The 14,261-nt window shown below is 43.6% G+C and overlaps 1 protein-coding gene across 1 annotated transcript in view; it reads left to right on the top strand.

The window, feature by feature from the left end:
* Positions 1 to 14,261, top strand: part of LOC104076729 (dynein heavy chain 9, axonemal-like) — a gene marked incomplete at both ends in the record, with an annotated part of 78,857 nt that overhangs the window by 42,478 nt on the left and 22,118 nt on the right. The window contains one exon of the mRNA XM_009577700.1: positions 334 to 461. Coding sequence (XP_009575995.1) covers positions 334 to 461 — 128 coding nt within the window. The remainder of the gene's footprint in view (positions 1 to 333; positions 462 to 14,261) is intronic.

Genomic DNA, 14,261 nt, shown 5'->3' with positions numbered 1-14,261 from the left:
GGAAATGATTTTAATTTCCTATCACTGTAAAATATGTTTTTACACAAGGTTGCAGGGGAATAATGTTCTTTAAACAAGAGGCACTTTGTAATAATGTACCTTTGTGTTGATGCTGCTCTGTAATTAAAAGTCGTTTGGAGGAAGCCACTGCTGTTTTCAGTGCTTTGGCAAGGAGTGTGTGAGAGACAAGATAACTCTTATAAGAAGTGTGATAGCTCTTCTGTGAGGGTTTTTGATAAGACTGAACTCTGCCTCACTGCTGCTGTGTGAGCTCAGCTATGCTGCGTGCCATTCAGGTAAAAGTGCTGAAGATTGCTCTTTTTTTTCTTTCAGGGAAGAAACTTGGTTATACATTTAACAACAAGAATTTCCACAATGTTTCCCTTGGACAAGGTCAAGAGGTAGTTGCTGAACAAGCTCTAGATCTGGCTGCGAAGGAGGGTCACTGGGTCATCCTTCAGGTATGGTGTCTTTGGAAACAGTCCTGCTGTTCTCCCAGGTTACCTGATCACCTTAGCGAGGGCAGTGTATCGTTCTTATCTAGTGAGAGATGGGACAAGGTGTCATCTGTGTGTCAAAGCAGCGACCTTCTAACTGTTTCTTGCTGCTATCTATTGCTTTTATTGGGCATTGTCATTTTGGTTTTCTTGCTCTTTGAGCCTTCTGTAGGAGTGTGTAGTTGTAAGGAGTCCTATGAGGGAAGGTTGTGCTACACTTTCTCGTGCTTTTATTTCCTTCATGAATAAATAAAGAGCTTTGTTCTTAAGAGCTGTTAGACTAGTTCTCTTGTTACAGCTCAAAACTTACCATGTATTTGAATAAGCAATGAAAACATGCATACCACCGTAGGAAAGGAAGAGGCCATCTGCAGTGGTGCCGATTCCTTTATGTACCCCAAAACACATAAATGTTTGAAGCTCTTATCACAACTCGGCAAAATGTTTCAGAGCCTTTTAGGGGGCTAAGGGAGCTCTGTCAAGTGTTCTCTGGAGCCGCTTATTCAGTGAGTGCTTGGGTTTGCTAATATGCAGAGTCAGTGATGCCAGCTCTTATTACAGGTCTTGGGAACCCCTCTGATTTCCTTGATGTGGATTTTATAAATGTTTATTATCACTGAATTGTTTGGATAAAATTAGATTAAGACAAAGCTTTGAGTCCTGATCTGAGCCTACAGGCCTGATTTTGGATTTAAACTAAATGCCATTGACATTTTCGAAGTAATTTTTGCTTTTTTTGCAAGCTCCCTCTAAGGTAGACAATGTTGAATTCTTCAAGAGCTTTTAATACAGATGGCTGTAATACTGGCATCTGCCTTTGAGATGGTGAAGAAGAAAATATGCAGCTTTTTGAGACATATTGTATTCAGTAATGCAAAGTGAAGGGTTCTTTTCTACAATGGTGGTTAGATCTTGTAAAGGATGTTAGCAATGTCAGCTTCCATGTCTGTTGCTTCAGTGCTAGCAGATGAGTACTGTGGGCTTGAAGTATTTTTATTTCATCCATTCACATCTTCTCTGGTGGTCAGAGCAATCAGTGAGAGGTCTCAGCAGACACTGAAGGTTAAATCAGAAGAGCTGCAGAAATTAGATTTATATGAAAGAACGATTTTCGTGATTGGGCTAACTGGTTTTCCAGCGACACCTGCCAAGTGTGACTGTCTCTGGCGGCACAGAGCAGACAGGTTCCCCCATTGAGCTTAGAGAGGAGCTTAATTCAGCTGGCTGCTAGCAGGTTTTGATGCAAACTGCGTGGGGCAAACTCAGCAGTCACAGCAGTGGCCATTAGGACAGGCTGTCTGGTGCCAGTGTTGGGTCTCCTCAGGGTAAGTCAGTCATCTGGGATTTTCTCTGGTGTAGTCACAAAACTGATAAAACTTTGCACATGTAAATATTCTGGTTCTGTGTTGTGCTTGGTTTGGAATAAAGCAGTATCGGCAAGACTGATTCAACACAGACATCAGAGCTCTTTCTTCCTTTGTTTTTATAGTCATAGACCTTCTGAGCAATCCAAGCAGTGAGGCCCCACTAGGAGTTGGAGTTGTGCCTTGGTGGCACTTCACTCTCAGGACAAACTTGCAAACATCCAGTGGGTGTTTGAGGCAGGCAGTACCATTTCTCCCCAGTTTCTGCATTTGGTGTCTCGGTTAGGCACATGGAGTGACAACAAAGCAATGGAACTTAATTGCCACCCAAGCTGCTTCAGCTCCAGAACCTGTCTCTGTATCTCACTTTGTGTTCCCATCTCCTTCCAAGGGCTGGAGCTTCATGTAAAATGAGGAAGAGGGAGAGCAGCCTGAGGGGCTAGACCAGTGTCCCCTACATTGACAGACAAGACTCCTCTAGTCAAAAAAACCTCTTTTATGGTCAGCGGACATCCACCTGAAATGAAATCACCCTCTGGACAAACTATTTTTTACAAGGTTGGACAAACCATTTTCATAAGGCTGAAACTCTGACCTGTCCAGATAGTGGTAAAATCAGTATCCAAACTCATCACAGCAGGAGTCAATGGGTAAGAGTCCCACAAAGGACTCTCCTGTCATTTCAGTCATAGGTGGATCATAGCAAATATTTGCCATATGGTAGTTTATTTGGCAAGATCTTTCCTGCAAGGCTTTTGATGACAAATACCTTGTGAACGGTTTCAGGAGTGTTTGTAGATCAGTTGCACAGGATCTGGAATGACACAGACAACTCAATTTAGAAAAGTGTCCCAGGATTTGTGGATCATTGCATTAATAATAAAAGAGAGGACAGAGCAGATCTCAAGAGGCAGTCAGAGTAATTTTACCCCAGTTAATCAAACTCATTATTTGGAGGCTGTATCCGACCCACAGGACAGTTATACTTAGGTTTCCCATTTGCTTTTGAGCAGACAAAAGGCAACTGTTAGGTTTGCTTCTGTATTTTGCTGTCCATTGAACAACTCCTCAGCTCACGTGGAGTAGAGCTCCCCTTCCATCCACTGAATTTGCTGTCTAATATCAACTCATAGACATGTTCTCCAAGACAAACACTTGATATGATCACCTAGGTGGCTTTTATGTATGCAGTTCATTACTGGCCCTTGATTGGAACCAGAAATAATGATAGTCAAGTACTTTGAGCAATAATGAGTTGGGGAATTAGGTTTGTGGGAATTGGTTCTTAAGGGATATTGAAACAGTTGGGAAGTCCTTATTGGATTACAGAAGCAGGATCACTGTTGTGCTGGGAAGGGCTGCTGTCCTGGGACCAATTCCTTCTCAATTGTATTGACCAGCCAGTGTTGCCTTCTGACATCACAGGAAGCAAAATAAAGAAAACAGCATCCATGTCTCCCCTGAGAACTTGGAAGTTTTTCAACTCACTCTGAAAATGGAGATTTTAATGAATGACTAATTTTATAAGAGAGAACAACAGAAAGCCACCCAATCATTCATTCCCATGGAAAGAAAAATCACTCTCGCACTGGCAGAGCCTGATCAGTGCAGCTTCTTGCTCCTCTAGCATCAGCATTGTACCTGTCTTGTAGCTTCAACTTTGCTGAGCTCCTACTCCTTGACATCACAGTACCCACACTGGTACTATTTGATGACACAGATGGTGAGAGAATGAAGTCCGCGGATAAAATTATTCTCTACAAATACAGATGGTCCAACTGCAAAATAGGAGCCCCCCTATGGCAAAAGTGCAATTGTCTGAAGGAGAACTTGTTACTTGAGAGCTGCAGAGAACAAACCCCAGCACAAGCCCAGCAGCTGCTCTTTTCTAAATTGTTGGCATTGAAGAACTGACGCTGACCTTTGAGCTCCACAAAAATCCATTTGATATCAGGTTCAGCTTCTAGCTCTCCTTAGAAACAGTTCATAGGTTTGGAGTGTTTTAAACCAGATGTTTCTGTCTGTAATAAGGGCACAGAATTTGGATCTGATACTTTCACTTTAGGTGGGTACACCATCTAACCACTTGGCATTGAGCTTCCAATGTCATCTGTCAAATGTAGTTTGAAGTGTTAGTAACAACTGGTGGAAAGGGGTCTGCTGTGGAGGTAGGACAACAATGAAACATCATCTTGAAAGACTGAAGAAAGTTTTACATAGATACAGATTTTTGTATTATCACAAAATCACATTTTTCTCAAGACCCTTTTTGTTGCCAGGCAGATTTGGACCTGCCTTTTAGGTAAGCCCTTTTTGTAACTATGTTGTCCACGATCTGTAGTAGAAGATTTAAGGAAAAGGCTGCACAAATACTTGGTGGTAGCTGTAATGCAGCTTACAGAGCAGGTCAAATCAAGGCTCATTCTTTTGGTGACCCTCAGCAGCATGTTTCCCTATAGAACTGATCACAGGGGCCGTGAAGCTGCTATACGACACCTGGTTAACACGCTGATTGATCATTACAAGATAGAAGCAGCAGAAAAAGTGGATACTGAAGCTGGAAGAGCAGGTTTTAAGTCTGTATTCAGACTGAGTGACAGCAGTCATGTCTGTACCAGCAGGCTGGGAGGGCTGAGACATGCGAGGGAACCTGACGAAGGTGTGTGGCTGTTGACAGACACCAGCCCTGAAAGCGTTTAAGTCCCATTGTCGTGGTTTAACCTGGCAGGCAGCCAAATACCACACAGCCGCTCCCTCCCTCCCCCCCCCGCCCAGTGGGACGGGGAGAGAATCGGAAGGGTAAGAGTGAGAAAAACTCGTGAGTTGAGATAAAGACAGTTTAATAAAACAGAAAAGGGAGAATAATAATGATAATGATAAAATATACAAAATAAGTGATGCACAATGCAATTGCTCACCACCCGCGCTGACCGATAACCAGGTAGCGATTGGTACTTCCTGGATCACGCCTACCATTCATATACTGAGCATGACATCACATGGTATGGAATACCCCATTGGCCAGCTGAGCTGGCTGTCCTGATTATGTTCCCTCCCATCTTGTGTACCTAGCTCAGTCAGTAGGCATGGGAGCTGTCCTTGGACTAGGAGGGCACTTAGCAACAACTGAAAACATCAGTGTGTTATCAACATTCTCCTCATACTAAATCCAAAACACAGAAGAAATTTAACCCTATCCCAGCCGAAACCAGGACACCCATAAATGGGAGTCAGGTGCACAAAACATCTCCGGGAATCACAGCTCCTACATGACCAGTTGCCCTCTTCTGCACCAGTCTGCGTTTCTTGTATTTTGGTGCTTTTTGATTTTTATTTTTTGAATCTGTATTTCTGCCCTCATTAACTTCTACTTCTTAGCAAAAAGGTTTTTGGGGGGAGAAAACAGCATTTTTTTTTTTTTTTTAGTGCTACGAATATCAGTGCAGAGTGTTTGACTATTCCAGAATGTCTTAAAGAAAAGAAAACGGGAACAGAAAAAAACAAAGTTACAGAAACCAGCCCTTAGCATGTAGGTTTCAGCTTTGACAAATTGACATCTTCTGCCAAAGAAAAGATGTGCCAGAGAGCTCTTGGCCAGCTTTATTGTGCTCTACATTGGCCATAGCTCTCTGCTGGTCCCCAGCAGGCAGTAGCCTGCAAAGGTTTGGTCTCTAGTTAGGTCACGCCCGAAGGGCTGTTAACAACCGTTCAAATGTTCTTAATTTCCATGAGAAAGAAATTGAGACAAAAAGAAGAACTAGAAGTTTCTTTTACAGCGGGTTTTGTCAAATATGCAGTCCCACTGCTTTGGCACTCTGAAAATCCACAAAAAATATGAGAAAAAATGCAAATGGAAACAAATGCACATATTAGTAGCTCATCTCCCCCACCTTAATGTTTGTCTCGGGTTAGAAGAAAAATTTTAATAGTTTTTGTATTCTCATTGATAAGGTTGGGAGAAATGCAGGTTCTGTCAAGTCACAAGCTGTAGGATGTTCTGTGGGTCATTAAATCAGAAAACAGATTTCCTTTTCAAGAGTTTTTAAATGCTATATATTCCTTTTGCCCCGAGCAAACAAACTTTTTCAAGATGTGAGATGGAGTTACATTTGAGTATTTGGCTTACGGAAAGTAGCTCATTTCACAAAGGCTTGTGGTATCTTATTTGGAAGGGAATAACCAGCTCTGCCAGGGAATGAAAAGCACGTCTCATTCTGTAGGTTCACAGGGCTCTTTTCTGAGAGGCGGATGGGCAGAGCACAGCATTGACGTTCTTACAAGGAGTGTCTCTAGCAGTTTAAGTGCAGAAATCTGGAGGTCCTGGGCATTGCACAAAAGGCACATTCAAGCAGGAGGAGATTTGGCAGTTGGGCTGAACATTTGTTTAAAGCCTTTTTCTGTCTCTTGGGTTTCTCAGAAACATGTGAGGGGTGCCCAGCAGCTGTAGCAGTGTGACCCCCTCATAGAAGCATGATCTGTGCAGATCCCAACTAAATCATAGTCGTGTGATGCTGACATTTCAGCGCTGCAGCAGCGCCTCTTGGGGCTCTCCGAGGAGGACGGCCACCATCTCTTGGGCTTTCTGTTGGTTCCTCTGTGTTGCTGACCTCCCCAGCTGTCTCTTTGGGGCTGGATTGATGGAGAAGTTGTCCAAACTAGGGCGTTATCCTAGGACAGGATGGCGGTGGAACACAGGGCTGTAAGAGGTTGCACACACACAAAGTTTCATGCAGACACCAGGCACCACCTTCCTCTCCATAGCCTTCCATTCATTTGAAGGGGTAGCACTCCATTTTAAAGTGGAGATAGAGCTAACTGCCAGTTTGTTACTCATGGCAAGTTCTGTAGCCTTGGAGGTAGGAAGCAGCCAGGTACCACAGTTAGGAGATGGTCTGAGGGTGCAGCAGGGCTCTGCCCTCTGCAGCTGACATCGGATGGAAGCTTCTTATAACGAAGATCTTTCCACCTTGTGTAAACCGCCCTCCCTCCCACATATTTGAATAATCCCTCACCTCCCATTGTGCAGCTGTGTTGGAAGATGAATCCTGCTCCCAGCAGGTCCAGCAGACGGGGCTGTGCCGTTCCAGTAAAAGCGTCTTCCCAGGTTGCTCATTGTGATTCCCTGGTCCTTTCCTGGAATATTTTCGCTGTGAGAGTCTTGGTGCCAGCTCTCTTCCAAGGTTGGAAGGCATGCTGTCCTTGAGGGCTGGCTGTTTGAAACACCCACACAAATGAACTTTTCTTGAAAACAAGATTTATTAAAAATAGGAGGAAAATCAGATTAAAGAGCATGATGTGCTCAAGTCAGAGGGCCTGATAATCTGTATCCCAGAATATTAAAACTCTGCTAGAAGAAACTGCAAGTCCATTGCAAGTCTTTATAATGAATCTGTCAAATCAGAAGGTGCCATCTGACTAGCAATTAACAGATTCTTTAGCATCTGTATTTAAAACAGTGGGAAATTATTGGAGCAAATGAATTAGTCTAAACTTAACAGTATGCAAAGTTTCAGAATGAATTTTGAAGGAAAAAATAAGTAAAGAATTGTAGGTAAAACATATCAAATGTAATAAGAATTTGCTAAATATGGATCAGGTCTATTTGATAATTTGCACTGTGAAGGTAACTGAAGTTTTAGAGGAAATACAGCAGCTCTGATTGATGTGGACTGTAGTAGGGCTACAGAGGTGGTGCCCCACAGGAATGTATTAGGGAAGCTGCAGAAGTTGCATGTTGCTAACAGAACTTCTGAGGAACAGTCATGACCTTGGTTTAAAAAAATGAGTGTGTGTTAATAGTTTTGCACTGACACATTATTAAAAGAGGTGTTGTGGATAGAGAAGAAGATCTAAATGTGATACAGGAAGACTGGAGCAGCCTGTAGGTCTGAAGTTGTTGAAATGGGATGAAGTTTAATAGAACAGTGCAAGGACATGTGCTCAGGACTAATAGCAAAGAGAAAAAGATCCTGCAATGAAAACAGCAGGTATGAACTGGAAGTGGAAAGTTCTTTGGCTGTCTGAGCAGTGAAGGTCCAGCACAGCCTCCCCAGAGGTATGGTGGCAAAGCCCTAAATGTTCTTAAGAGAGTGTTTAGTAAATTTATGGGTGAGGTCTTGGCATGGATGTTACGGCTTCATGTCTTTCCTGCTGTCCTGATTTTGGAGGCACTTCACATCATAGTGTCAGCTGCTGAATGAAAATAGGTAATACCAGTGTGGGAATTCATGGGAGATCATGCAAACATTAGGCAAGGTGAGAATAGAATAAACCTGATTTATATGATGTGCCTGTTGTAAACTGGATTCCTGTGAACAGTTGTGGGCACTGAAAGAATGATTACTCTCACCTCCAGTCCTAGGTAGGAAGGGTGTCTGCTGAAGGATCTTCTGTTCTTCTCTCCGGGTACACTATAGGAAGCAGAGATAACCAACTGAGTCTGTAAACATTTTGGCAGATGAAGCCTGGAGGAAAAAAATCTCCTGCCTAGTGTATCCATGTCTTCTCACACATTCCTGTTTGCCCTGGTAGGGGTCACATCCAACTGCACTGAGGGCAGCTTCAGCATCTTACACGCAGCATGGGAACAAACAGGAGGAATTACAGATGTGCATGCAGTTGTAGGACTACAATCTCATTGGGATCCCAGGGATGTGCTGGAATAGCTCATGTGTTTTAGAGGAGCATGAATGCCTGGGTCTGTACCTGGGGATGGGTGAGGAATCAGCTGAGAGCTTATGGGTCAGGATTAGTTGGCAGATTAATCTGGCTGAGGTTGTGGTGGGTTTCTGCGACAGACCACCTGATCAGGAAGAGGAAGTAGATGAGGCTGCATTCAGACAACTGAAGGAAGCCTCACTTTCGCAGGCCATGCTCCTCATGGTGGGGCTTCACCCTAATATCTGCTGGTGGGATAACAGCAAGGCACAGGCAATCCAGAAGGTTTCTGGAGTGCATTAATGACAAACTCCTGGCACAGATGACTGAGGAGTTGATGAGGTTCTCTGCTGGACCTGATGCACACAAACAAGGAAAACTTGTCAACGATGTGTAGGTTAGGAGCAGCCTTGGCTGCAATGACCACGTGATGATGGAGTTTAGGATCCTGATAGGAGGGAACAAAGCAAAAAGGAAGATCACAAGCCTGGATTTCAGGAGAGCAGACTTTGGCCATTTCGGGGGTCTGCTTGGAAGAATCCTGTGGGATACAGTCCTGGAAATAAGAAGGGTCCAGGAGAGCTCATTGATATTGAGGGATCACCTCCTCTAAGCTCAAGAATGGTTCATCATCAGCATGAAGTCCAGCTGGAGGCCATTCACTAGTATGTGTATACCCCAGGGCTTGGTACGGTGTCCTATACTGTTAAACACCTTCGTTAATGACTGGGATGACGGGACAGAGTGCACCCTCAGCAAGTTTGCAGATAATGTAAAATGTTGAGAAGTGATTGATAGACTAGATGGGTGTCCTGCCGTTCAGAGGGACATGGACAGGCTGGAGAATTGGTCTGGCAGGAATTTCATGATATCCAATAAAAAGAAAAGTCAAGTCCTGCACCTGAGGAGGAATAACCCCATGCACCAGTATACTCTGGGAACCCACTGACTGGAAAGCAGCTGTGCATGAAAAGGACTTGGGAGTCCCGGTGCACAACAAGCTGAATATGAGCCAGCAGTGTGCCCTTGCAGCAAAGGAGGTCACCACTGTCCTGGGCTGCATTAGGAAGAGCATTGCTGGTAGGTCAGGGAGGTGGTCCTTCATTCTGCTCAGCTCTGGTGAGACCACATCTGGCATGCTGGGCCCAGTGCTGGGGATTGTTCAGCCTCAAGAAAAGACGGCTTGGGGATTTTATCAATCATTGACACATGATGGCAGGGAGTAAAGACTAGACTCTTCTCAGTGGTGTCTAGTGACAGGACAAGGGGCGATGGGGACAAATTGAAATACAGGAAATTCCATTTAAATGCAAGTATTTTTTTTTTTACTGTGTTGGGGGTCAAACACGGGAAGAAGTTGCCCAGAGAGTTTGTGGAGTCTCCATCCTTGGAGATATCCAAAACCCAGCAGAGCACGGTCCTGGGCAACCTGCTCTACCTGACCTTGCTTTGAGCAGAGGGTTAGGACTAGATGATCCCCAGAGGTGTCTCCAACCTCAGTGATTCTCTGATCTCTGCTTTCCCACTGCCAAGTTAGCCATGAATATGGTTTCTCTGATGCGTGTAGTGTCCCTTGTGTAGGGAGGAAAGAGCTTTGCACATCAGGGTGTGATGCTATGAGCTAGCATAAACTGTGTCGGCTCAGTTTCTCTCTCTGGGCCTACTTGATAGCTTTTTGCTAAGACAGTGACCATCACAATCACCAAATGATGTTTATCAGCCTAATAACAAAGAAACAGTGAAAATTGTTTACATGTTCACAGATGCGCATCTGAATGAACTGATGCAGACATGAAGTTCAGACATTAGATATTCCCAATTTAATTGTAGTCTTCATCCATTAGCCAAAATGTCACTTCCCTCTCTTTGTGATTAAGTTAATTTAATTCTTGAGCATCTTTCCATTTTCATAGATTGTTGCTTCACTGAGTCAGGTTCATGTACTAAATTGAATAACCGTGAGCTCCTAGGGCAAAACTGTATGAGATTCAGACATTGGCAGAGCCCTTCTTATTGCATCATAAATACAATGGAGCCTTTTTCTATGCACTTCACAACTAGTCCTAGCTACAAGCAAAAGAGATATATTGTCCTGTGTGAGATGTATTGTCCATTCAAGGCACACATAAGCATTTGGCACTAAGCCTCTGCTTCAGTAAAGAGGAGACTAATTTTCCTTCCAGCCACAGTATCTTTTCATTCCTAGATATATATAAAAGGAGAAATACCCACTCTACCTCCAGTTCTCCATCATGATTTTTGGACAAATACTCTGATGGAGGAAGCTATTGGATTTCAGACAGCTGTTTTCCTTCCTGCCTCATGTCACAACAGCCATTCCAAAGTTTTTCCAATTGCTAATCCACTTGCAGACCAGCAAGTAATCCAAATATTGATCTGGGATGGAATTAAGTTTCTGTTGGGCTTTCAATACCTTTGTAACTAATGCAGTCCCAGTTTTGTTGTACAACTGCTCTGGAAACCTCTGTATCAGGACAGAGGTTTTGGGTTAAAACACAAATGTAATGGAGTCCTCCTGAAAATAAAGATTATTTTCCTCCATTTCTTGAGATTAATCAATTGCCCTTTGCTGTGCATTTCACCTGCGCATCACTACCTACCTTTACATCTTTCTGTCTTATGAAGTGAAATTTGGTAAGATAAGCTTCAACATTGTCTTTAAAACTTTGGGGAGCTCAGGTCAGTCCAGATTTTCTGTAGTGTAGAAAGGGGCAATTTTGAACAAATTAGCCCAGCAATAGTCCTAGCCACGTTTCATTTACTATCATCAACATTAAGGCATGTCTGTGCTAAAAGAACATGCAAAAGATGTTGTACTTCATTCCAAAAATTGTCTTAGAAACAATCAGATGCTTGTTGGTACCCTGGAAGTGCTGTGAAGATTTCAGACCAGCCCTCTTTGGGTTTTGTCTTCTGTTCCTTTTCTCCATTTGCATCTGCCTTCTGTGTACCTTGACCAATGAAAGGGTCGTAGAATAGCCTATTTTTGTTCAACTTCTAGCAGAAGAGGGCTGGGTTCTCATTCGGAGGAGGGACTGCAGCGGGTGTGGGTATATACAAATCCTGAGAGCAGTGAAGTTTTTACAGCACAGCTTTCGTATGGGGCCAGTGGTGGCCCAGCCAAGATCCTGAGTGCTCATAGAGGTGTAAAGCCCCCTCTGATGCTTGTACTGACTTGACTCAGCGTTGCCAACACCTATATAGATAGACCAGTGCTGCTTCTATGTCTGTATTGGTGAAATCACATTGCAAATTGTGGAGGAGACACATCCACAAACAGAGGATAGGAATAGATGCATAGTTTTTAGTGCAGCAAAAGGCAGAGTGGTGCCATTATGTTCTTAATTGCTTAGTGGCTAAGGTGGTGAGCAGAAAGGTGACACTGTAGATGACAGAGCCACTTAGTTCGGCCCAGCCCAAGTAAGATGATGGGGAACTTCATAGGGAGGTTCATATTGTTCCTCTTGTGGAACAATAGGAGGAGGAACAGACAGCATGTTCAGAGGTGAGACTGCAGGACAACAAATTAGTTGCACTTGCTCTTAGGTGCTGTAATTCTCCCCCCGATTGTGTGTGGAGAGGCTCGGTGGGGGTTAAGGGCTTCAGGGAGGGATCAGATAGTGCTGACTCTGCGAGGATCAATAGTGACTTGCTTGTGTGTGACCATGGAGTGAGGTCTGAAAAAGCCTCAGGGTGCTACTGCTGAAAGCCAAGCACTTCACATAGGTGAGAATGTGATGCAGCCCTCACTGCCTGCCGAGTGGGGCACCTTTGGTAAGTTGGCTGCCGTAATTTCTCAGCTAAGGGAAAGCACATGCCAGGGACAGGGTAAAACTTCTCTGGTGCTTCCAGAGCTCTGAGATTGCCTCTCTCCACATCGAGCAACAGCAAGCTTGTTGCTCAGAAATAGCTTGGTCTCTTAGACATATGAGCAGGTGTTGGTGGTAGGGTCTGTGTTTATCCATTTTGGTCTCTGAGTCCTGTAGTAGTATTCGTATGATCATAGGGCTGGCTGTGGAAGGATAGAGCCATTCCTGAGTGTTTGTGGCATCTTCTCATGTGATGAAACCTCACACTACCATTGACAGTAAGCATGGCCAAGGGAAGAGACTCTGCAGTGCCCCCTCCCTGTCCTTTTTTATACCCCAACATGATACAGTGAGTATTAAACTGTTCGGCTGTCTCTGGACTGTAATGCTTAATTTTCAGATTTACTGTAAAAGCAGTGACTATTTTCTGAGAGCATCTCGCAAGAGAGTGAGACTTTGTAAAAACAACTAATTCTCATTGCTCTAGGAGGTGATTTGTGATAACGCATGAAGGAGAGAGCCACTTTCAGAAATGTGAAGGGTCTGTATCAGAAATGTGAAGTCGCTGTCAGCAAAGGGAGTGCATTGTGGAGTCTGTGCTGGTTTATATATATATATGTGGTGCTATTTCTGATGGTTACCACAGCAACACTTGCGTCCTGTGATATATGTTCTGCCTTGTGAAGTACAAACACACAGAGGTGCTTGGAAAGTCCCAAAGAAAAGCCTCCCACGTTCCTGCACGTGCACCCTAGCCCAGCTCTTGCTGCAGACCCTCATCCTCCGGTACCTGCTCTCAGTCACTCGTACTCCATAATGCAAAGTGGGGAAATAACACAGGGCAAGGTACTGTGGTAATGGTCATTGTGCATGGGAAGGTGCGTCAGACTTCTTTTTTACCTTCTTTCAGCAGTTTGCTTTTTAGCAGGATTTGGCCTCCACCCTCCATTCATAAAGCAAGGTAATGAATTTAAGACCATTGCCTATTTCTGCCTGCAGCACAGACCTAGACATGAGCTGTGAAAAAACCAGATGCTAGGGAGTTGTCTTTTACCCTTGCACAACAGCACTTTCACAGACTTCTTCAAAATGTGGTTAAGAAAAAATTTAATAAAGCAATGAATTACCTTGCTGTGTCCTGGGTAAACGTGTCTTCAGGGGGTCTTATGGAACGAGGAGGAGGTAAAACTGGTGCAGCGTAAACTGTACAGTGTGGTTTAGGGAGATAGTATTGGGAGTGCACAAAGCCCTGAGCCAAAGGAAGGTGAACAGGCTGGATTATCCCCTTTTTCACCTGAATAAAACCTAGAGGTAGCCCATGAAATTGGTGGAAGGCAGGTTTCAAAACATGCAAGAGAAGGTAGTTCTTTGAGGAACATGTAGCTCAGCTGTGATTGGTGTTAATGCAGCATTGTCTGTGTTATGTCGTTACTGATAATTGACATAACATTCAATTATTATGACCGCATATGTTGTCATTAGTCATGTTCTGTCAAGTTGTGTTATCTGACTGCTGAGAATTAATTTGCAAAGTTTCCTGCAAACCTGTGAATCCCCTCCACAGTGTCTCTGTCTGTTTTTTGCAGACATATTCATTTGATCAAGTCATGAATTCTTAGTACCAACCCATGTTTTGCTTCATATATTCCTCTTTTTCATCCTTTCTATCACAAAAAGATAGCACTCAATTATCATTAGATTAGAAACATTCCCTAAGTCGGCTGTTAGAAGGCAGTGATACTGACAAATAATGATCATTGGTTTCACGTCAACACAAATGAAAGCAATTATTTTTCAGCTATCTAACACCACAAAAGCAGGTGTAGGAAGAAACTACTAAAGATGAAAATACTTAAGGTCAGGTATGTAGTCTACAATTAAACTGATACTTAATACACAATTTTTCTTTTGGT

Source organism: Fulmarus glacialis, unplaced genomic scaffold (assembly GCF_000690835.1).
Source record: "Fulmarus glacialis isolate BGI_N327 unplaced genomic scaffold, ASM69083v1 scaffold4980, whole genome shotgun sequence".
Lineage (NCBI taxonomy): Eukaryota > Metazoa > Chordata > Aves > Procellariiformes > Procellariidae > Fulmarus > Fulmarus glacialis.
Note: the sequence above shows the minus strand (reverse complement) of the source record. Positions and strands in the feature narration are given on the sequence as shown.